The sequence below is a fragment of the Antennarius striatus genome, chromosome 17, assembly GCF_040054535.1.
Source record: "Antennarius striatus isolate MH-2024 chromosome 17, ASM4005453v1, whole genome shotgun sequence".
In the NCBI taxonomy this organism is placed as follows: domain Eukaryota; kingdom Metazoa; phylum Chordata; class Actinopteri; order Lophiiformes; family Antennariidae; genus Antennarius; species Antennarius striatus.
Window position 1 is genome coordinate 19,631,355 of NC_090792.1, and position 22,855 is coordinate 19,654,209.

The 22,855-nt window shown below is 50.0% G+C and overlaps 2 protein-coding genes across 4 annotated transcripts; both read left to right on the top strand.

Moving 5' to 3' along the window:
- Window positions 1-145: 145 nt before the first annotated feature.
- On the top strand, window positions 146-21,938 carry kiaa0586 (KIAA0586 ortholog). Of its 3 annotated transcripts, none has more exons than XM_068338128.1 (29): window positions 146-697; window positions 1,036-1,079; window positions 1,255-1,324; window positions 1,434-1,503; window positions 1,952-2,288; window positions 2,475-2,539; window positions 2,619-2,691; window positions 2,768-2,909; window positions 3,719-3,812; window positions 14,162-14,330; window positions 14,426-14,871; window positions 14,996-15,068; window positions 15,294-15,479; window positions 15,563-15,773; window positions 15,843-16,019; window positions 16,119-16,231; window positions 16,396-16,602; window positions 17,233-17,417; window positions 17,506-17,630; window positions 17,708-17,898; window positions 17,970-18,114; window positions 18,241-18,400; window positions 18,484-18,749; window positions 18,827-18,879; window positions 18,963-19,079; window positions 19,161-19,320; window positions 19,400-19,539; window positions 19,663-19,702; window positions 21,491-21,938. In XM_068338128.1, exons 1-29 carry the CDS (start codon window positions 403-405, stop codon window positions 21,661-21,663), a joined length of 4,527 nt encoding a protein of 1,508 aa, XP_068194229.1. In that variant the 5' UTR covers window positions 146-402; the 3' UTR covers window positions 21,664-21,938. The 3 variants fall into 3 exon arrangements, with proteins under 3 accessions (XP_068194229.1, XP_068194230.1, XP_068194228.1); XM_068338129.1 differs by having other exon boundaries at window positions 15,566-15,773; XM_068338127.1 differs by having other exon boundaries at window positions 15,560-15,773; window positions 21,491-21,936.
- Window positions 5,666-9,819, top strand: irf2bpl (interferon regulatory factor 2 binding protein-like). Its single transcript, XM_068338860.1, has one exon. The coding sequence runs from the start codon at window positions 5,881-5,883 to the stop codon at window positions 7,888-7,890; it is 2,010 nt and encodes a 669-aa protein (XP_068194961.1). The 5' UTR covers window positions 5,666-5,880; the 3' UTR covers window positions 7,891-9,819.
- Window positions 21,939-22,855: the final 917 nt, after the last annotated feature.

The window sequence follows — 22,855 nt, forward strand, 5'->3', positions numbered from 1 at the left end:
GACGCTCCCTGTTGTCGGCCCCTGTTTTCGTCTCAGGTTTCAGAATGTTGAGACAGAGTGAGACGTTGTCGCCATTTTTGAGATCTCCACAGAGGCGGAAACAGGAAGTGAGTTTTGTTGTCAGCAACAGTTGTTTCCAGCTTTATGGCGTCAACACGAAGTTTCTCCATTTATGTCTTTTTATTAAGCGTTTTAATGCTTTAAATGTACTTTGTGGACTTTTAAATGTTATTTTAAATGCAGTAACATTTGTCATTCAAAGCGTTTTAACCGTCCGGCTGCTGTTTGGTCCCGTTTCATGTCGGAGCGGGAAGTTTAAACGAGTCCCGCTCGGCTAATGGATGCTGGAGACCCCCCAAGCATCATGACTTTATTGATAATATATTTGTTATAATTATCATTATGTCACACCATCCGGACGAACAACATTTGAATCACTCCTCCACCAGCTCGGACACCGGTGACGTTTTAATCCGCTCTACCCGGGCCCATTTCTCGGATCGGAAACAAGAGGTTGTCCCCGGATCCGGTTCGGTTCGGATCACCATCCAGAAGCTGCGGGACGCCCCCGCACAGACTCCGGTGTCCGACCAGCGGCCCGTCCGCCCCGGGACGGAGGAGCAGCAGCGGGCCAAGCCTCGACAGAAGCCGGACTTGACACCTCCTCTGCGGGCCGGAGCGGACCGTAGGAGCCCGGGTAGGTGATCGAAGACTCACCGGAGCTGCAACGATTATCGGTTATTCAATCGAAAGTCTAGATAATCTCCTCCAGTTGACATATTTGTTTTTATTATAATATTAATACATTCTCAATTTGGATAAGAACAGTTTTTTTTCTTTGATAAAATTAATGATTTTGTAATTTATGGTGAAAATAATCAGAAAACGAAATAATCCCGGCTCTGTTGTGACTAACAGTATCCAACAACCTTGTTGAATTAATCTCGAACAGAAAGAATCTTCTTTATACACACAGGTTTTTATAATTGTGTTGTTGTTGTTTTTTGATGATTGGTTGTTTGTTTGTGTTTATAGATGGACGGACGCTGAAAATAAAAGATCTAACCAAAGAGAACAGAGTAAGTCTGCTTATGTTGCTGCTGCGTCTGACAGTCGCAGCCGAATGAGCTGAACGACCAACAATCTCCCAGGAATCCCTGTCTGATTGTTCCACCACCAGCACGTCTCCTTAAAACCTTTTAATCCTTTAAGTCAATCTGTTTAAACACAAACCAACCGCATTTGTCCTTCCAGGAGCCTCCAGCAGCAGACTTCAGTCCAGACAGGAAGTCCTCAGCTGGGACACTCCGCCAGCAACACCCGGGTGAGACAACCAGCAGATTTCAAACATATGTTCACGTTACGACGTCAAAGACATCCGACCTCTGACCCCTGAGGCTGACCCTTCCTCTGCTTCCATCGCCACCCCCCAGACGACGACCTCCTGACGTCACGCTTCACCTCCGGAGGGCGAGGCGCTGTGCTCGCCGCTCTGAAGAAACGGTAAGAGGGCAGATGTTTCCTGTCTGACGCGGGAGTTTTTACTCAAATAAAATAACAAAAAAATGTGTTTGTATTCAACCTTAATAGTAAAGTAAAATGATGAAATACTGAAAGATGCTGATGATAGACACAAAATATATGATGTCAAGTTCTAATGAGAAACACATTTTAATTCAAGACACAAACTCTTCAGATTCGACTCATTCAAACTGATAAAGTTCGTAAAATATTTTACGTGCTTTTAATTTGAAAAATATGTAAAAATAACTGCCATAAATATTTTGTTTCCTGAGAATCACCGTTAGTCTGTTACTGATGACATTCAGATGTTTCTGTCGAGCATCAGGTCACTAATTAACGGTGTGCACCTGAACGCCTCATGTGGCCCCTTCAATGTTGGCACGTTCACTTGAGTGACATTTTTTTCTGCTGCTTAACTTTTTACCAGCGCAACCCAGAGAAGGGAAGTCAAAGTGCAGCTAATGGATCAGGATCCACATCAGACCAGCTCCCACAATGCACCTGGTCTGAGGATCAGCTCCCAGGATGCACCTGGCCTGAGGATCAGCTCCCAGAATGCATCTGGTCTGAGAACCAGTTCCCAGGATTCACCTGGTCCGAGGACCAGCTCCCAGGATGCTCATGGTCTGAGGACAAGCTCCCAGGATGCACCTGGTCTGATTACCGGCCTGCAGGATTCTGTGGGTGTGATGGGGGTCCAGACTGAGGGGGGGCGCCCTACTAGTTGCCAGAGAGACGACACCAACATGGCGGCTCTGATCCAGGTACGTCTGACCTGAGATCAGTTCACTAACAATCTGCTGATGAAGGAGCGGCGCTGATGGCGGTCCTCACTGCTCGATCCGGACGCCGGTTTTTGACTCCGCCTTAAATGACCCGTAAAAACAGACTGAATTATTTATGAATTATTGATTGGCGGCGTCAGTGAAGGACTTCCTGTTGTGTCTCAGACTCAGGTGGATGCTCGCGTGTCCCAGCTGGCTGACGGCGTACACAAGCTGCTGCAGACTGACAGGTAATACAAAAACCACACGTAGGCCACGCCCCTGGAAGTGACATCATTGTGACATCACTGTCACATCACTGTCGGGCAGGGACCAGGTGTGGAGCCTGAGCCGGCAGACGCTGCGTCACGTGGAGACGCACAGCCATCAGCTGCAGCTGCAGGTAAGCCCCGCCCACCCGCTGCCGGCCTCTAGCGCAGCTGTCTGACTGCTCATTGGCTCTCTCCTCATCCAATCAGAGTAAGCTGCTGGAGTCGACCCTCGGCATTGTGATGAGCCGCGTCCCCGGTAACCCCACAGCCTCTGGCTCTGCCTATCAGCCAGACCGGAGGACGTCAGCTGACCCGACCTGTCTGAAGGTCACTCACCTGGACACTGCAGGTACACACACAGTCTCTCTCACACACACACACACACACACACATGCACACACACACACCTGCTGCTTGGATTTAGGTAGTTTCCGAGTTTCATCCAAGAAACAAGTTTAACAAATTGTTTTTCCAACTTGAAGAAAAACACATTTTCTCAACGATACAAGGTCCTCTAGCATCATGGGAAATGTAGTTCAGATCTGAAAGAGTCCCTGAATTAAACTTCTCAGACGTCATGACCCATGGCGCCCAGCAGGGGGCAGCAGCGTCATGGCATCCAGACTCAGGCTCAGGCTCTGACTCACTGGGGGGGTTATAAAAAGATCAGTGCGTGTTTTTTCCGTTTTACCCCACCTGTGTGTGAAGATGTTAACTGTTGTCATGGTAACCAGGCTGTTTGCGGCAGCAGGCTATTTTTAGACGCTCTCCAGGGTTCACCGCTGATGTCCTCCCAGGTGAGACTGGGTAACGCCGCACGGGGGTTATTAGTATTAGTTGGACCCTCCCCTTGAGGTCAACACAGTGGAAGATTTGTTCGACCTTTGACCTCTTCACTACACAAGTGATGTTGGTTCTTTTGTCCCAGAATTAGATTGAATGAAAACCTGTTTGTGTTAGAAGGAATTAGAATGAATGAAGTGATGCTTCCACACCACCGTCAGCTGTGCCTGTTTTCATTTCGTCGTTGTTGTTGTTGTTGTTGTTGTTGTTGTTGTTGCTGCTGCTGCTGCTCCCCCCCGGTGGAGACATCAGAACGTGGACCCGGTGAACGTTCTCCTGACTCACTCTGCATATTTTTCCTTCTCTCTCCATCAGCAAAAGCTCTCCTCAAACAGCAGCCAACCACCAGCGAGACTAGGCCGGTTACTATGGCAACACCCCACCGTGACCGACAGCCGGAGGAAAACAGGTGACTGGGGGAGGGGGACGGAGGGAATGGGGGCGCGTTGTTAAACTGTGACAAAATCTGCATTTTGACATCAAACATCAAACTGAGGGAAAAAACATCAAAGCTCATCTTAACATGGAGCTGCTATCCATCGATCGGTTCATCGATCAATCAATGGATGGATTTGATGATTGTCACACATTTATACATTGATCAGCAACTGAACTAAATATTTATTGTTAAAGGTCAGAATCTCGCCGTCTGGTCGTTTATATTCATTCATCTCTACGGAAACATTCAGTCGTCTTTATTTGAACACCCAAGCGTGAGCACAGCAGGTGTGTGTGTGCGTGTGTGTGTGTGTGTGTGTGTGTGTGTGTGTGTGTGTGTGTGTGTGTGTGTGTGTGTGTGAGAGAGAGAGACTCGCTCTATTTGCATAATCATTCAGAGAGCGAGTCGGGGGTGACCGAGGCTGTGGTTCTCCATGTATTTGGCAGCTTCCTCCTCCTCCTCCTCCTCCTTCTCTTCCTCCTCCTCCTCCACATGGTTGCCAGGTGCGTTGCCATGGCTACACAGGCGGTAACCATCAGAAGCATGCTGGAGCTAATCTGTGTGCATGCGTAGCTGGCAGCGAGCCAATCAGCCGACATTATAAACCCCCGCCGGAGGCTCGATGTCGGCGGCTTGGTAGCCGTGGTTTTATGTTTTTCCCAGAATGCATCATTACGGCATTAACCCCTTCTTGACTGGATGACTTTTGAACCCCCCCCCACCCTCCACCTCTTTGTGTTGTAATTTTCTATCTCCAGGTGTTCACTAATACGAACGAGACATTTAATAAACAGCTTCTCGTTCGACGTCATCCCAAGAACCGAATCCACAAATTTGTGTCTTTCAGATAACTGATTATTGATCGAAACATTTGGTTTATTTGCCATCAATCGATCACTGATGGCCTCTGATTTTTTTTATTCCACTTGGCTATTATTTATCACAAACACGCCCGAGCCGACGACAGAAATAGACTGACGACGGAAACACAAAGAGAAGGGAAACGACCCGGAGCTGAAACCTGCCTAGCAACCCACGCACATGTTGTTCCTTCACGGCTCTGCAGTAAACACGCCGGCGGCGGCGATGGAACCCAAGACGTTCAAATCACGTCCGCCAATGAATAGAATTCCTTCCCTACACCCGGCGACGACGTTCAGGCGACAAACAAAACGTTTCCCGAAAAAGAAAAAAGAAGACGCGACGATCTGCTTGCACATCGATTTATTTACTGTCGTCATCGGTTTCTACGCAACCGGATCTCATTTCCGTCGGATAGATATGAAATAAGACATCAGAGGAGACATGAATCAGACAAGATCAGCTGATCCCGGATCCGTTGATGCCACCGAATCGTTTCGGATCAGAATCGATCCGAAACACAAAAAACACGATCTGATGTGTTCCACCAGACGGATCCAAGGTCAGCCTGCGAGCGAAGGAGACTGGCTTCACTCCCATGAATGTTAATGTCAGACACTTAAACCCCCCCACCCCCACGCCCCTACCAAACACCCCCACCCCCCGTCAAAATGAATCTGTGATCCTGGGACTGAACCGTGTGTTTTTTGGGGGGGGCTCTGGTTGTGTTTTTGTCTTGCTGCTTTCGTGCAGGCTGCAGCTGTAATGTGACAGTAATGGATGAGTGAGTATTCAGACTGGGGGGCGGAGAGTGGGGCAGATGGGGGGGGGCAACAAGTGGCATCATTGCGTTTTAGGAGGAGGGGCTCGTGACGACACTTCTTCTACCAGGTGGCATTCCTTGTGGGGGGATGGAGTTGGGGGTGGGGGGATTGAGGGGGGGGCGTACAACCCAAATTCCTCGTCCTCATCCTCTGTCGGGAGTGAAGCATGCAGGGAAAAAGCGCAGACCACCCCCTCCTCCTCCGACGACTCTGCAGCACAACACGGAGCTCCGGCAGCAGCGGAGGATTCTGAAACCGGACGGGACCCCGACAGGAGCCAGTCCCCCCCCCCCCGACCCCGATTCTGATCCGAACGAACCGGGCCGGTAGGGAAGGAGACGGGCAGAGGGAAGATGTCCTCCCCGCAGGTCTCCTCGTCCCGCAGACAGTCGTGTTATCTGTGCGACCTGCCCCGCATGCCGTGGGCCATGATCTGGGACTTCACGGAGCCCGTCTGCCGCGGATGCGTCAACTACGAGGGCGCGGACCGCATCGAGTTCGTCATCGAGACTGCCCGCCACCTGAAGCGGGCCCACGGCTTCCAGGAGGGCAGAGCCCCCGCCGGAGGACCGCCGCCTCCGGCGCAGCAGCAGCCCGCCGTGGCGAAGAGCCAGGCGGTGCTGCTGTCCGGGAAAGACGCCGTGGGGGGGCAGCTGAACCACCACCACCAACCGGACGGGTCGGGGAAGCCTCAGCAGCCCGGGTTGGATCGGTACTCTCTGGCTGCGGATAGCCGGGTTCGGTTCGACTACGGGGGGCACAGCAGCAGACTCCCCAACGGACTCGGTGGACCGAACGGCTTCAAACCGGACGACGGACCCCCGGAGCTGAACCGGCAGAGCCCGAACTCCCGGAGCAGGAGCCACGGCGGGCTGGTTCCGGCCCCCGGGCAGATGAATGTACCCCCCAACCTGCTGCCCCAGACCCTCCTGAACGGACCGGCGACCCACAGCGTGGTGAGCAGAACCGCCTCGCAGAGCAGCATGGTCGGGGTGTCCATCCCCGGCCCGGGAGGGGGTCTGTCCGAACCGGGAGGGAAGCGTCCCGCCTCGGTGTCCAGCAGCGACCAGGAGCGGGAGATGAAGGAGAAGCAGCGGAACGTGGAGACCCTGGCCGAGCTGGGGGAGAGCCTCCGGAACCGGCAGGAGGAGTGGGCGAGCAAGCCGAAGATGGTGCGGGACACGCTGGTCGCCCTGTCCGCCTGCACCCCCTTCGACGTCCGCTTCAAGAAGGACCACGGGCTGGTCGGCCGGGTGTTCGCCTTCGACGCGGTGTCCAAACCGGGCATGGAGAACGAGCTGAAGATCTTCATCGAGTACCCGAGCGGCTCGGGGAACGTGTTCTCCAGCGCGTCGGGGGTGGCTAAGCAGATGTACCAGGACTGCATGAAGGACTTCGGGCGGGGGCTCTCCTCCGGGTTCAAGTATCTGGAGTACGAGAAGAAGCACGGCTCCGGGGACTGGCGCCTGCTGGGGGATTTACTACCGGAGTCGCTGCGGTTCTTCAAGGAGGGCATCGGGGGGGACATGCTGCCGCAGCCCTACGTGGACGGCAGCTACCCGCTGCTGCCCACCTCCCTGGTGCTGCCCGGCCGGGCGCTGGCCTCGGGCAGCGGCTGCGGGGGCTCCAGGGCGGGTCTGAGGAAGAGGAAAGCCTCCCCGGAGCCGGACTCTGCGGACGGGGGCCTGAAGATGTCGGACGAGCAGCAGCGGCAGCAGTGGATCACCAGCCAGACCGAAGCCCTCAAACTCTCCATGGCCGCCGGCTCCTTCGCCGGGCCGCCGCCGCCTCTCGGTCCCGGCCACCCGGGACGCGCCACACCCCCGGAGTCCGCCGCGCCTTCGCAGAACGGACAGTCCCCGATGGCCGCGCTCATGTCCGTCGCGGACACGCTCGGGAACGCGCACTCCCCCAGCAAGGACAGAGACTCGGTCCACTCCACCACCTCCTCCAGACACAACAGCAGCAGCCCGCTGTCCCCGGCCTCCGCGTCCGGGCAGAGGCGCCTCTCGTCCCGCAACGGAGACCTTGGACTGTCCGCCCCCTCGCAGTCCGACCAGGTCCATGCGCAGAACGTCCCCGACTCCCCCATGGCCAACAGCGGCCCCCTGTGCTGCACCATCTGCCACGAACGGTTAGAGGACACACACTTCGTTCAGTGTCCGTCCGTCCCGAACCACAAGTTCTGCTTCCCCTGCTCCAGAGAGAGCATCAAGGCCCAGGGGGCCTCCGGGGAGGTGTACTGCCCCAGCGGGGAGAAGTGTCCCCTTGTTGGCTCCAACGTGCCCTGGGCCTTCATGCAGGGAGAGATCGCCACCATCCTGGCCGGAGACGTGAAGGTAAAGAAGGAGAGAGATCCCTGAGGAGGAGGAGGGTGATGATGATGAAGATGATAAAGAAGAGACTCTGAACTCTTTGCTACTTTCATTGCAAAAAAAAAAAGAAAACTAAACAAAAAACAACAACATGAAGATTAAAAACACTTTTCTGGTGAGCCTCAAAAATGGACTTTCCACTTCCTGTCAGTGGAGAGAATGGATCAGCTGATCCGGATGGAGAGATATCGATTTGATTAAATAGGCGAAACCTCAAAGGACCAAATCAGAACTGCAGATTATTCCACAACCTAAACATTAGATTGTTTTTGTTTTTGTTTTTGTTTTTTAATTTCAGGGATAAGTATGGATTAAGTGAGGAAAAGTAAGCGAGTAAAGTCAAACTACCCCTCTACGTTTTAATATGATGCAGATGTTGTGTTTTAAGTCCCACAGCAGGGACATAACACAATAATTACATTTGGTCTAAACATTGATTTGGAAGCTATTAAAGCTCTATTTGATATGTTTTGCTCAATTTATCGTTATAAATTAATCTAATGAAGCATTAGTTAATCGCGTCAGTTCAGCTTTAAAGGTTCCCTCGGTTGTTTTTGAGACGTTTAAACGTTCCTGCAGGATGTAAACAGACTCGGCTCACAAAGATGTGGTGAATCTGATCAATATTTGATTTAATTTACGGATAAAATAATTTATCGGCTCAAAATCTAACAGAAATTTGGTGATTCTACTTCTGAATTATTACCTGATGACGTGGAAACAGCATTTAAATATTAATAATGAACAATCATGGCAGCTTATTGTTTATTTGGTTTGTGTAAAAGTCCATCCACAGGATATTGATCACAGATTATGTTATTGACTCATGTAGTCTGGACTATTCTGACACATTCAGACGTTTGAAGACCCTTAAAATTTTGTGTTTGTCACCATTTTTAGACATTTTATCATCAAAATGACAAAGTCAGAAAATTTGATTGTTAAGTTAAGTAGCACTTCCTCCGCATTCAGCTCATTTTCTTGAAAGATTTTATCCCCTATTAAAGGAGATTTCATCTGCAATGGAAATAAGTAACGTTGTTATTTTAATCCATCTCACAGAGAAACAAAGTTCACCAGCGTTTCACATCATGTTTGAGCAATTACTGTTTTAAAAAGGTTTGAACAATGCCTTAATCGTGTATGTAATCTGTACCATGAATTAACGAAAAATAGCAACTTCTCTTTGATCGGGAAAGTGTGTAAAACTATTATGTATGTCTATGTGGTAAACAAGGAAAAGAAAACTTTTTGTTGACACGTATTTGTTAGCAGAAAGTTTGTTAAAAGTCCAGAAGTTTAGGGACTGAATCATCGGGTTCAGCAAAATAGGAGCGGGTGTCATCAGCGTGTAGAGATAATGAGCTAGTGATAGCGCACCTCTGACCAAGAGTTTTATTCAGTGCGGGATGAAACATATAAATATTCTACATGTGAATGTTTCAGAAAAACAAAGAAAAACGAGTGTTAGTGTTGTGGTGGAGGTTACAGATGGAGGTGTAAAAGTGATGTGGTTCAACAGGCAGACTGGTACAGAGACGAGATAACACTCAGACTTCTCCATCATACCGCCAATCATGTGTGTAGAAACAGTTTTTATTTTTTTATACAAGTTCCACACTATTTAATTTTTTTAAAAGATTCGTTTGAATGTTTTTGTAAAGCGATTATTTGGCATCGATCTTGTGAAATTCTTTGTTTTAAGATTTTATTTTATTTTTTTAAATTTTCTGACTGCAATAAACCTTTATTCTGTCTGACTTCCCATGTTTTTCTGTTGTACAATTAATATTTAATTCGGTGTACATGTCATCCTGTTCATCCGTTGATTTTTGGATGTCTTCTGTTCCTGTAGTCGCAGATTGAAATCATAAAACCAATGAAACATATTTGATCTTGTAACGTGCCTTGGAGCTGAGTCAGTTGTAATAAATTCCATTGGTATGAACCTTTCGGTGGCTGTCGTGACTTTCTGTCTGGACGGATTGGACTGACGTTCGATTTAGAGTCCTGTCATGGAGCTCAGTTCCAATGTTTTGATGGAATCAGAGAAAACAACTTGAAGGACATTTATTCAACAGCACAGTTCAGCATAAATAATATGTATACAAGTGGTTAGAAGTATAATGTGTTACTACAGCACTACCTGCAGCAGGTTGTACTCTGATATTGCCCGTACTTTTACAGTATTACAACGGTCTGTACAATGATGTCAGTAGAATTTGCAGTAGTAGCCATATCATTACTAATAGTACTTCTGGCACTAATACTACATAATACTATATAGCAGTAATATATGGTACTAATACTAGAAATCTAGCGGTAGCTGTAGTATAGCTATACTACAGTATATAATATCTATTGGTAGCTGTAGTAAAGCAATAAAATATCTGCTAATTCTTCAATATCTAGTGGTAGCTGCAGTATAGCTGTACTATCTGGTATTAATACTACAATGTCTATTGGTAGCTGTAGTACAGCAGTAATATATGATACTAATAGTCGGATATCTAGCAGTAGCTGCAGTGTAGCTGTACCATATATTACTGATACTACAACATCTAGTTGTAGCTGTAGTATAGCAGTAATATATTGTATTAATACTGCAAATCTAGCAGTAGCTACAATAAAGCTGTACTATACAGCATTAATACTACAATATCTAGTGGTAGTTGTAGTACTAATACTACAATATGTAGTGGTACTAATACTACAGCTGAGGCTAAATGTGTTTGACAACAACTAAAGTGGTAGATTCTGTGTAGGACTGATGGACGTCGGTTGTGACTGTTGGCGCTCGCTGCTAGAGCCGTACTACGTACTACAGCCATACTACAGCCGTACTACGCACTACAGCCGTACTACATACTACAGCCGTACTACGTACTACAGCCGTACTACGACTGTAGTTTCTGAAGTAGTACCACAGAGTCTCGGTGTAAACAGGTGCAGTCGAGTCTTTGGGTTTCTTGCTGCATTGCAGATTTTCCTCTTTGAACAACAACACACACTCACCTGGCCTCCCTGTGTGTGTGTGTGTGTGTGTGTGTGTGTGTGTGTCCGTCAGCGTGTGTGTGGTGGGGGGGACCGTGATGGTTAAGGTGCCCTTGGCTCAGTGCAGCAACTCACTGTGTGCATGCTAATGTAACACACACACACACACACACACACACACACACACACACACACACGCTCTATATGGGGACTCCAGGGTGATTTCTAAGAAGTCTTTGTGTTTATGTGTGTGTGTGTGTGTGGGTGTGTGTGTGTGTGTGTCATTGACTGGGAGGGGCAGGGGGAGAGGTGAATTGAGGGGATGTGAGTGGTGTTTTTTTGCTCACTGCAGTACGGCTGAAAAACGAACTCGATTAATCGTCTGAAGATGAATCTGATAATCGATCAATAATTATTTTCTTTTGTCGTTCTCTGTTTTTTTTTGGTGTCGCACAAAAACCGAACGTTTGGAGTCGTCGTGTCGGAGACGGACGTTCTGTTCAGTGACAGAATGAATTATCTGTCAGTTTGTGGGTCGATGGCTTTGATTTTTTGTGTTCAGAGTTGACGTGATTAATTGGTGATGAGAGTCGTCATGAATCATCACTCCTGTCCACACACACACACACACACACACACACACACACACTTCTTTATTCATCGACAACAACATTTTTCCATCTGTCTTTGTTATTTTCTGTCAAACATGCTTGAAAAAAAAAACATAAATAAAGAAATAAATCGAAGACAAATGGTCTGATGGTTTCACCCTCAGACCCGTTTTGTTGTTGTTGTTGTTGTTGTTGTTATTGTGGTGCGTTGTCACGGTGTTGTGTATCGCCGAGCGACAGACGCGGTCGTGCACGGATGTGAATCCTGCTGCGCTGAGACGTATCGGATGCAGCATTAACCTCGTCTTTCTGTCTGCACATCACCGCAGTCTGCCCCCCCCCCCCCAACTCCTCCTCCCCCGCGGCTGTGTAGGATGCGGTGGTTGCCTTGGTTACCAGGCTTGGAAAACCGTTATCCGTGAACGTTGCCGAGGAAACAAATAGGGAAAAAAAAAAACCGCGATGTGCTGCACGTGAATCCGGACCGCGGCGCCGACCGGATCGAGATGTGTGTCGTGGATAATAAAGGTTATTCGAATGTAATTATCGGGAGGTTTGACCTGCAGGTGACACGCCGTGAGGTCAGGCGTGAGGACGGGTGTGCATTGTTCCTCACCCCCCCTCCACCTCCCCACCCCCACCTCCCCCACTCTTTGTCTCATGGTTACGATTCCATTTATAGACGATGATGTCAGCACTATTTTTTTCTTCCCAGCATCCCCTGCTGCACCCTCCCTCCCCCCCCTCGCTCCGACACTAAGCGTCTCGACAGGACGCCGTCTCAGCCATCCCTGGTGTGCCCCCCCACCCGCCCCCCCACCCATATTTCTCCTCCTTTTTTTTTTCTGTCTGAGGAATGAGCCGTCCCATATGTGTTGACTCCCCCTCCTCCCCTCCTCCCTCCCCCCCCCCCCCCCCAGATGCTGCAGCACGGACTCCTTCCTTTGTCTGGTTTGTTTATTCTTGTTTATCTTTTGCTACCATGAAATATTAAAATAATAAGCACCGTTAAACGTTCCAGATGTCCCTCCTTTATTTATCCATAATGATCCCGTTTTTCTGATCAATCCTGCTCCTTCAGATCCGTTGATATTTGTCCCATTTGAAGCCCCCACCCCACCCCATTCGCCCGTCTGGATGCACTTTAAGTCCACATGGGTCCACGTTTACCGCACATAGACCCACAAGGAGTCCACCAGGGTCCACATTTTAACCCGGATTGTTCTTCATTTCCTCCACATGGACACGTTTAACTCATTTTAGTCGACGTTTGGTGTCGATGGACCCGACGTGATTTCAAACATCTGCCCGTCTCATTCCAGCGTTCTGCTCCAGGTCAACAGCCGTCTTTGTTCCACGGATCAGTTAAACGTCAGGGACCGTCCTTTAAGGTGTGCTGGATAAATACAGCTAAATAAAACGAGACGACCAGCATAAAACTGTTTTATTTCTGAAGATAATAATAAACCTGAATCCAGTTTGTATCAACTATATTAGCAGCGTCCTCGTAACGTCACGCCAGCGTTTGTTTCTTGTTGGTTCTGCTACTTCGGGAGTTTCAGTTTAGCGGTAATGTGTTCAGAAGGGCCCCTTTAAGAAGGTGGTCATGTGACCGAGGCAAGCATCTCCACAAGCATCTAGAGTGACTCACAGACAGACGTGGAGGAGAGAATCCACTCATTTAAAACGAGTGGACTGGTACCGACTGACCCACGGACCGGTACCGGTCCACGACCCAGAGGTTGGGGGACCCACGTCCGTCCCGTGTGATCGGTCGTTCTAATGAACGTGATTGGCTGATTGATTATCATCAGTGGGTGTCCTGACGGCGTGGACACGTGGTCGCAACCGGGGTTAAAAGCCTCCATTTTGCTTTGAGGCGGGGCAGACAGAGAGGATGATGGGAAAAAAAAAAAAGCACAAGGACAAAATGAAAGCAAAAAGATTTCACAGCGCATTAATATTCATCTCCACCCGTTTGGGCGACACGCGGAGGCCCGCAGAGACGAGAGGAGAGAAGATGCTGGGTTTTTTTTTTTTTTAATCTCCTCCATCTCTCCTCTCTTTGAATGGAAGCTTCTTCTCTCTCTCCATCCCCGCTCGCTGTCACCATTGGAAACCACTGAGGTGTTGCCTAGCAACAGTGGCAGCGGCGGAAGAGTGTTTGCAGTGGCTGAAGTGGCGGAGCACACACACACAAACATATGCTGACTCGTACGCTCTGTCACCGATCCAGGAGTTTGGTTCTGGAGTCTCGGTTGGATTCCAGCGTATGGTTGGATGTCGTTTCCTCATCCGAGGAGTTTCATCCTTGGTCGACTGATGGGATGTATTTTAGTGTGAATTTCTCCTCCTCCGCTGATGTGATGATAAAATAAAGCTCACATTATCGCACTAGGATCACATTTTAGCCCAGAAACTCGATCTTCCTCTTGAGGATGAGTGTGGTAAAACGTCTAAAATACGACAACCCGACCAGAAATCAAACAATAAATGACAAGAAAAGTTCCAAAGTGATCAAATTAATTTCAAATTTAAAAGTCAGGACATGAATTCTTGGTTGTGACGTACTTCAGCGGGTCAGACTGGAGACACGACGTCCACCTTTAACTCCGCGCCGTCCTTTGTCGTCTTATTTGTCGTCTTTATTTCAGAAATGACCGGTACGACCGTGATGCTCCCGGTGTTTCCACGGCAACACGGCCAGCTGAAGTAAGCCGTCCGCGATCGTCGGCTAATGGCGATCACATGGCGACAAGCAGAGCCAATGAAATGCTGGAGGAGATGGAACGCGTGAGGGCCGAGATGAAGGCGCTGCTGAGGGTGAGTCGGCCGGAGAACGCTTTGGTTCTGTCGCCACGGTAACGGGAGACATCCAACTAAGTTGAGCTTTATCTGAATGTTTTTCTGTCATCCAGGAGACAGAAGAGTCCCTGAAAGCCACCAAATCCGGACCGGATCAGCACCAGTCCCAGCAAAAACCGCATCAGTCCCAGCAACCCCACCCCCATCAAAAGCAGTCCCAACCACACCCGTCCCAACAAAACCCGCCCCTGCAGCCCAAGTCGCAGCAAACAGAGTCCGAACACGTCCAGTTCCAGCAGGACCGCCCTGAACCCCAACAGGTCCGGTCCCAACAGACCCAACAAATCCACCCCCAGCAGACTCGGGACCCCCCCCACAAGTCCCGCTCCACACGGGTCCAGAAACGACCCGTGGTTCCGTCGGTGCTGGAGGAGGCGGGCCGGGTTCTCCGCCAGGTCCAGAGAAAGAAGAAGATTCTGGAGGAGAACCTCGAGACTCTGCTGAGATCCAACGCCGGAGAGGTTCTGCACTGCCAGCTGGAGGCGCTGGCTGCTAACAGGTAGCTAACGCTAAAAGGGACACCTTAGCACTGCTTTTTAGGAGATAACAAGTAGCTAAATGCTAACCTGAAGTGTTTTGAGGTCAGTTTGTTCTTTTGTTCTGTTCATTGGTGTCCCCTGCAGGGATTGGACCGACGAGGTTCGCATCAAGAGGACGGTGGACGCCTGGATCAGCACGTTAGCCAAAGACGTCCAGGTGAGGAGGAACGTCTGTTCTTCTGCCTCAGACACATTCTACTACATTACCCATGATGCAACTGTTGTATATATTAGTGTGCATTATGTTCTAGCAGCTAGCCTGCAGCTACAGGAGCTACGATAGAGGACTGGTTAGCTAACGCCATAGCAACAGGTTTGTTTCAACGTTGACCTTTTGATCACCTCCTCCTCCTCCTCCTCCTCTTCCTCCTCCTTTCACTAGGCTGAATTGTCCTCAGAGAACGCCGTGACCCAACCCTCCCCAAGCAAAGACGCTCCAGTGACATCACAGCAGAGGGTCGAGGGGCGGGCAGCCCCCACGGGTCAGCAGAAGCCAGTGAGCGCGCTCAGACGGACAGGAAGTAAGACCGGAAGAGGAAGTAAAGTACAGAGCGCTCCGCCAAGACCGGTCAGTCCGAGCTCAACTCCCATTGGTCCGATCGTTAAACAGGTGACGTCTCGTGAATGTGATGGCGGTAATTTTTCCAGAAGCAGGGGGCGGAGCTTGATAAACCCACCAGTCGGTTGGCAGACGGCGGGCTGGCGGAGTCGGACGGAGAGGCCTACCTGAGCCGTCTCTACGGCCGGGCGCCGTATGAAGGCGTGAGACGGACCCAGAAGACGAGCCCGTACCTGCGCTTCAGCTCACCTGGCTCGCCGCTGGGAAAGAAGCCCCGCCCTCAACTGGTGGAGCGTGTCATAGGTCAGAGAGGCGGGACTAGATTTCCTTTGATGTGGGTCTGATGACCGATGAATCTTACCTTTCTGTCAGGTGTGAAGATGAAATCCTGCAAGACCCAGACGAGTTTGGCTCCTCCCCTCAGTCGCCCACCTGATCCACCTCAGCTTCATTACGTCATCAGCTCCTCCCACCTGACCAACTGTGACCCCGCTGGCGTCCCAGCAACCCTTGCTGACAGTTACCCCGTTCCCATGGCGATCCCACTTTGTAAGTAAACAAAATAAACATCGTGTTGTCATCATTTATTTAGATTTTAGGGTTCATTTAAATTCTAACGCATCTTGAGCCCCGCCCTCTCACCCTCAGGTCACCCCAGGACGGTCCCCTCTTCCCGGCATTTGGTGACGTCACCACTTAAGGCTCCTCCCACATCTAGTGTCGTTGCCATGGACAACGGGGCCTCTGAGCTACAGTCACATGTGAACAGATTTACATTTAATTCTCATTCTTTAATTATCCATTTTATTAACACAAACCTTTATTTATTTATCTCTTTAAATTATTGTCATGGATTATTTACATGTATTTCTTTTACTTAGTTCCTCATCAGAGGTCAAAGGTTTTTTTTTTGCTTTGACTGCAGGTGAACCAGCTGGATGCTGGTGAAGGTCCTCCTCCTTCTTCTCCTCCTCCTCTTCCTTCTCCTCCTCCTCCTCTTCCTTCTCCTCCTCCTCCTCCGCCTCTTGCAGGTCCTCAGGTTGACATAAAGGAGGTGAGGAATGAAGAAGAGGAGGATGACGACAACATCTTTCCTGGGACAGACTTCCTGGTTGTAGCTGATGTCAACCAGGTAAACTTCCTCTTCCTCTTCCTCTTTACCATTTCCTCTTCCTCCCCTCAGGTATATTTTGCTCAATCTACCTTTAGTTTTTCAGGTTACACATTTCATTTTGTCATCAAACATTAATAAAATCACTTATCTCTCTATCTAAACACACCAACCTGAAGTAGATGTAGCTGCCTCCTGTTGATCCTGGTGTGGCGGTCTGCTGTGGTCCCACAGCGCCCCCTGCTGGACACGGGAGGAAAATCGGTTCAGTTGTCCTTCAAGGGGAAATTGGATTTGCAGCAGAACATTGAATGAGAACAACAACAATATATAAGAGAGTACATGAGACGGTCACACCAGAGAAAGAATAAATAAATGAGGAAAATGTGTCCAGAATAAATAAATAAGAGCACACCTTTAAATAAATTAATAAAATGCTGTTGTTCAGTCTGGCTATAACTTAAATGCAAATTAAATGCATTTATTACGGTGGGAACAAATGAATTTTATTTATTGTTGATCATTTCCTGCTCCTGTTTTATTAACAATAAATATGATTATGGTCCCACGCCCTCAGTAGCACTTCGATGTGTCCTACAGGTGTTAATGACCTGTCATTAAATTCATTCTTCATCATCTCCTCCTCCTCAGGAGGAAGTGAGCGCCGTGAACGAGGAGGTGCTGGAGATAGAAGGAGGTCCGTGTCCCCCTCCTGCCGTCTATGAGGGTCCAGCCTTCCCGCCCCAGGCACCATCTGCCCTCCCCGCTCCAGTTCGGACCTCCACCCCAGATGTTGATCTGCAGGGAGACGCCTTGGTGGACCGGCTGGTGGAATGGTGAGAAACCAGTGGGAACTGGTCTGAACTGGATCCTCACGCCGTGTCAGCAGGTGTTAGATGTTCCGTGTCTCACATCCACGTCCAGGGTGGAGCAGCAGCTCATGGCCAGGATGATCCCACAGATGTACCAACGCCCCACCTCAGACCCCGCCCAGAACCAGGCTGCTGACCAATCAGAGTCCGAGCAGCAGAGCCTCACGTCAGACATCGGTGAGCAGGCCGGCGTGTTCGTCCGTCTCCTCTGAGCGCGTTGGTTCTGATGTTCTGACGTGTCGATTGATGTCCAGTGGAGGCAGCAGGAGGTGGGGGTCTGCAGCTGTTCGTGGACGCCAACGTGGAGGTGGACTCCGCCCTGATCCGGAGGCTGGTGGACGAGGTCATCACGGAGCAGGTCGCCCTCATGCTGGGAGACACGCGGGACACTGGACCAGGACCAGGACCAGGACAGGAGCCTCCAGGCCCAGCAGCCAATCAGGAGGTGAGGCCCCCCCCAGAACCAGCATCTGAACCCGACCCCCTTGAGGATGTCTTAATCCGCGTTTGTTCCAGGAGGTGCTGGTTCCCACCCCGGTACCGACCCCTCCACCCAGCCCCGCCCCATCCAGAGGAGAGACCCCGCCTCTGGCCACTCCCCCTCCCTCTGAAATGAGCAGTGTGCTGACTGAGGTGCCTCTCCAGCCAATCACAGCCCCAGGTGAGACACATCAACAGAAGCATTAGCATCGTGTGCAGTAGTAGCATTAGCAATAGTAGCACTATGTACTATATAATTAGCAATACTAGCATTAACATGCTAAACATGCTATAATTCCTTCTCCAGAGCATGTAGACACACCCACTGCCAGCCCAGAGCCCGCCCACTCTGCAGGAAACTCGCCTTCTGTTCAACAAGCCCCGCCCTCTGTCACCTGGGGAGGCTCTGTGCTACCATTGGAGGAGGAGAAACCAGAGGAGCACCTGGACACGCCCACACAGCCACCGTACGCACACACAAGGGGCAGGTGCATTGTGGGAAATGTAGTATCCAGTGTTTTGACGCGTAGCGTTGAATGTTCTCTTGTAGCTTCATGCCCATTGCAGAAGAGCCTCCTGTCCCCCCGCCGCCTCCCCCGGCCCCCCCCGCTCCCACCCAGTCGGATCTGGCTCCTGAAGCCAGACCTTCATCGCCCCCCAGCTCCTCGGAGGAGTCCAGCACCAGTAGCACCAGTAACTCCAGCAGCCCCAGCCCCAGCAGCAGCAGCGCCGTGACAGCAGGAACCGAAGCTGCACTCAAACACATCTCAGAGGGAGAGCTGCTCATAGGCTCCACCCAGCTGGCCGGCCCCACCGGTACCTTCATCATCATCATCAGTCTAACATGTTCTGCTTCACTCTGAATTTAACCCCATCCTCCATTCTGCCCCCAGAGGAGGAGATCATCTACAGCCTCTCCAGCACCGGACAGGAGCTGCAGGAGGTGGTGAGGAGGAGCTGCTTTCTTCCTCAGTGTCCTGATGATGTTCTTAGCGCTTCCTGTTTCAGTACCTCCTGTCCCTCCTCCAGGACTTCGACCCCCTCAGTGAGGAGCAGCAAAGAGGTCATGAAGTCCTCCACAGCCTGGTGACCAAGCTGGAGTCATGGGAGAACGAGCAGGCGAGAGGAGAGAGACCACAGCCGGAGGTATCGCTTACACACACACACACACACACACACACACACACACACACACACACACACACTCCTGACCGACTGTGTCCTCAGGGCTCTCGAGGGAGGGGTCAGTCAGAGGAGGAAGAAGAGGAGGAGGTGAGCCAAGGAGAGGTGAGAGACGATTGGACTACAAATCCCAACAAAAGTGTGGCAGCGGCCTGGCAGGAGGATAGCTCTTCCTCCTCCTCTGAGCAGATGAGTCCGTGTGCAGGTAGGACCCCCCCCCCCGCAGCAGGTAGACATGAGCACAGATGGAGTGACATCACTCTGACATCACACATCTGTTTCAGATGAGTCAGAATCCAGTCTGGAAAATCAGGACTCAGTTGCCACGGGCGACCAGATGGTGGAGCCAATCAGTGCATTGACCTCTGACCTCTGGACCGACCGGCCTCTTTCTGCTGCCCCTCCTCCACACGCTGCAAGACAGGTGAGACACCCACAGGAAAACACTGCGTACCCCCGTTAGTAAAATAAAATGAACTAAATGTGTGTGTGTGTGTGTGTGTGTGTGTGTGTGTGTGTGTGTGTGTGTGTGTGTGTGTGTGTTCAGGGTGTTCCTCTCCTCGTCAGACAGAAGGAAAAACACACAGGTAGGAACCTGTTCTTCACCGGATGACCACTAGAGGGCGACATGTGTCCACTCCTAACTGTTGCTGAGGTTCTGTTCGTCTCCCAGTCAGTTTTACTGGTTCTACTGGTTCTGGTTCTGTTGATCATCTGTCAGGTGTTCACCCAGAACTTTGTGTGTCTGTAAACTTTATTAACATCATGTGAAAGAGCAGAAACAATCAAACAATCAGAGGACTCATTTGTACCTGAAGTTGCTCCACATGGATAATTAATGCTGAGCTGATGTGTGTGTGTGTGTTTGTGTGTGTGTTTGTGTGTGTGTGTGTGTGTGTGTGTGTGTGTGTGTGTGTGTGTGTGTCTGTGTGTGTGTGTGTGTGTGTGTGTGTGTGTGTGTGTGTGTGTGTGTGTGTGAACAGCTCTGCTCCAAGTGCACACACTCCCGCCACTCTGTCACCACAGCTCCATACATGGTAATGTTTACACTGGCTGAGCTGCTTCAGTGTGTGTGTGTGTGTGTGTGTGTGTGTGTGTGTGTGTGAACATGCTGACAGTTGAATCCTCTCTGTTGAGTGAACAGAACTCACTCAGTGAATATAATCACAACAATAACAGGAGGTGTTTGGTTTCCTGCCGTCAGAGCGCGGTCAGCATCGGCGGCGCTGCCGCTAGCAGCGGTTTTCCCGCGCCGCCGTCTGATTTTTAACCGCCGTCATGCTAACGGTTTGAAGTCCGAGCTGATGCTGGTGTCGGATGGTTCTCCTGACGCTCAGTTGGACGTTCGTTCCGTTAGTTTATATTATATTATAAAACCACTAATCTGAAAATAAATTAGCCTAAAATCTAAGCTGTTTTAGCTCCAGGCTCAGTTTGAACTGAAGAACAGCTGCTGGGAGCTGGAGATGACAGGAGCACTATGGGATGTCGTTCCAATGCACAGATTCCAGATTGTGCGGCCTTCAGGAGGACGAGTCTTCCTGAATGCATGTTTGTTCCACGTGGAGTGGAGGTGTGAGGAACCGTGGCAGCAGGAAGTCTCCGGTTGCCATGGAAGCGGGTTGGAAGTCTCCGCTGTCTGACTGGCGTGTGTTAGGTGGAGGGTCTGTCAATTTCGTCTCTTTAATTAGAACCAGCTCCGTAACCGTGACAACTGGTTCTCAGAGGGATTTATTGTTGGCACGTTGTCACGGCGACGCGTGGGGTGAGAAGAGTTGTGACGATGTTTGTTTGAAGTCAGAGATGATCTCGGTTACACAGATGTTGTGTTTGAGACCCTCCTCAGATGGTTTGTTTGTTCTCCGTCAGGAACACACAGGGGCCGCTGTTGACGCTGGTCCTGGATGTGTGTGTGTGTGTGTGTGTGTGTGTGTGTGTGTGTGTGTAGCATCAGAGTGGAACCACAAACACACACTGAGGTCAGTGTGTGTCCCTTCACACAGACGCTGTCTGTTCCTGATGAATTTATTTAAAAACCTGTCAGGAGGTTGAATTCAATCCTTTTCTGCGGTTCAGTCGTTTCCACGCGGCCCCGGATCGGACCGACGAGTCGCCACGTCACGCGTCATGCACCCGTGTGACCACAGGGGGCAGCGTGTCGCCTCCGAACCCTCATCTGAGCTCCGCCCCCACCAGCAAACGAGTGATCAGCTGACTTCACCGGCAGCCGATCGCTTGATCAAATGAAAGCCCCGCCCCCCTTCATGACTTCATGTCGTTTGTGATTTGATCTGACGTCTTCGAGCCGGCCAATCGGAGGTGAGAGGAGACGACGGGGTTAAAACTGAGGACGTTTTGTTTCTGTGTCTGTGTAGATGGACTCAGGTGGATGGACGTTCATCTATCCTCCATCAAACCAGTGGAGGAGGTGAAGGAGGAGGTGAAGGAGGAGGTGATGGAGGAGGTGAAGGAGGAGTCGATGTTGGACTCACCGGTTGACACAGACTCATCCATCAGTGACGTCTTCGACGGAGAAGAGAAGCTATAGCAGGAAGTCTTTCCGTCACCTGCGTCCTTCTCATTCAGCTGATGATGTCATCAGCCGTCTCATGACATCATCCAGTCGTACCGCCCTCTTTACTTTTCTCTTTTATCCTTTTTATCTCTTCTTGATGGTCAGCTGACCGTCACACGCTCCATGGATGGACCCTGACTGACCACCAATGGATGAATGTTTTAATAAAGTTTTTATTGACAGTCATGTGGGCGTGGCTCACTTTTCTTTATCGTATAAATTTCTATACATAATCAGTCAATCAAACCCCAGCAGACCACGACCATTTCTGTTTGTGCTCTGGTTGCCAGGACGATCTAGAAACAACAACGCGCAGCTTTAAACTTGTTTGTCTTCTACGTTTTTGTTTTGTTTTTTTCCCACACATGAGCAGAAGAAGAAAAATCATTTAAATATATTTATGGGATAAAGAAACTGAACAAACGTTTGGAGAGCCTGTCAGTCAAAACCGTGGGAATAAAAACATTTTTATATTACCCTGTGTAACACACACACACACACACACACACTGGGAGCAGAAACATGGAGTCAGTTTTGTGTTGATAACAGGATGATAAGCAGGAAACGGGATTAGAGGAGCAGCAGGAGAGAGTGAGGCTGACGCTGAACAGAACACACACACACACACCAGAGGAACACACACACCACACACACACACACACACACACACACACACACATATGACACTGAACTTGTCAAGCTGCAGCTTTTCATGTGAAACATGTTAAGAGACGTTTTAAAGGGGAACTTCTCAAACCGTGACTGCCTGTCTCTCTCTCTGACCCCGCCCGTCTGTCTCTCCTGTATTGATCCCGTCTCTCTGTATCTTCCTGCTGATCAATATTCTCAGATGAAGGATTAACTCCTGGTCAGGTTTAACTAATCCCCAGTGGGTCATCTGATCTCTGCTGCTCTCCATCATCCCTCCATCTTTGTTTCTCCTCATTCCATCACCGGGGCAACGACCCACGTTCTGTGTTCTAACAGAAATATTGATCATTTGACGATCAGCACCGCTGACCCGCCTGTTCCTGAACCTCAGGAAGAACTCTTAACATGAACGCTGGCTTTTAAACACGGTCCTGGTTTGGTCGTGGATCCTGATCGGATCCACCCGGTGGACTCGTCGTCTCCTGCGGTTTCCTGAGTGCATTAAAGATCCATA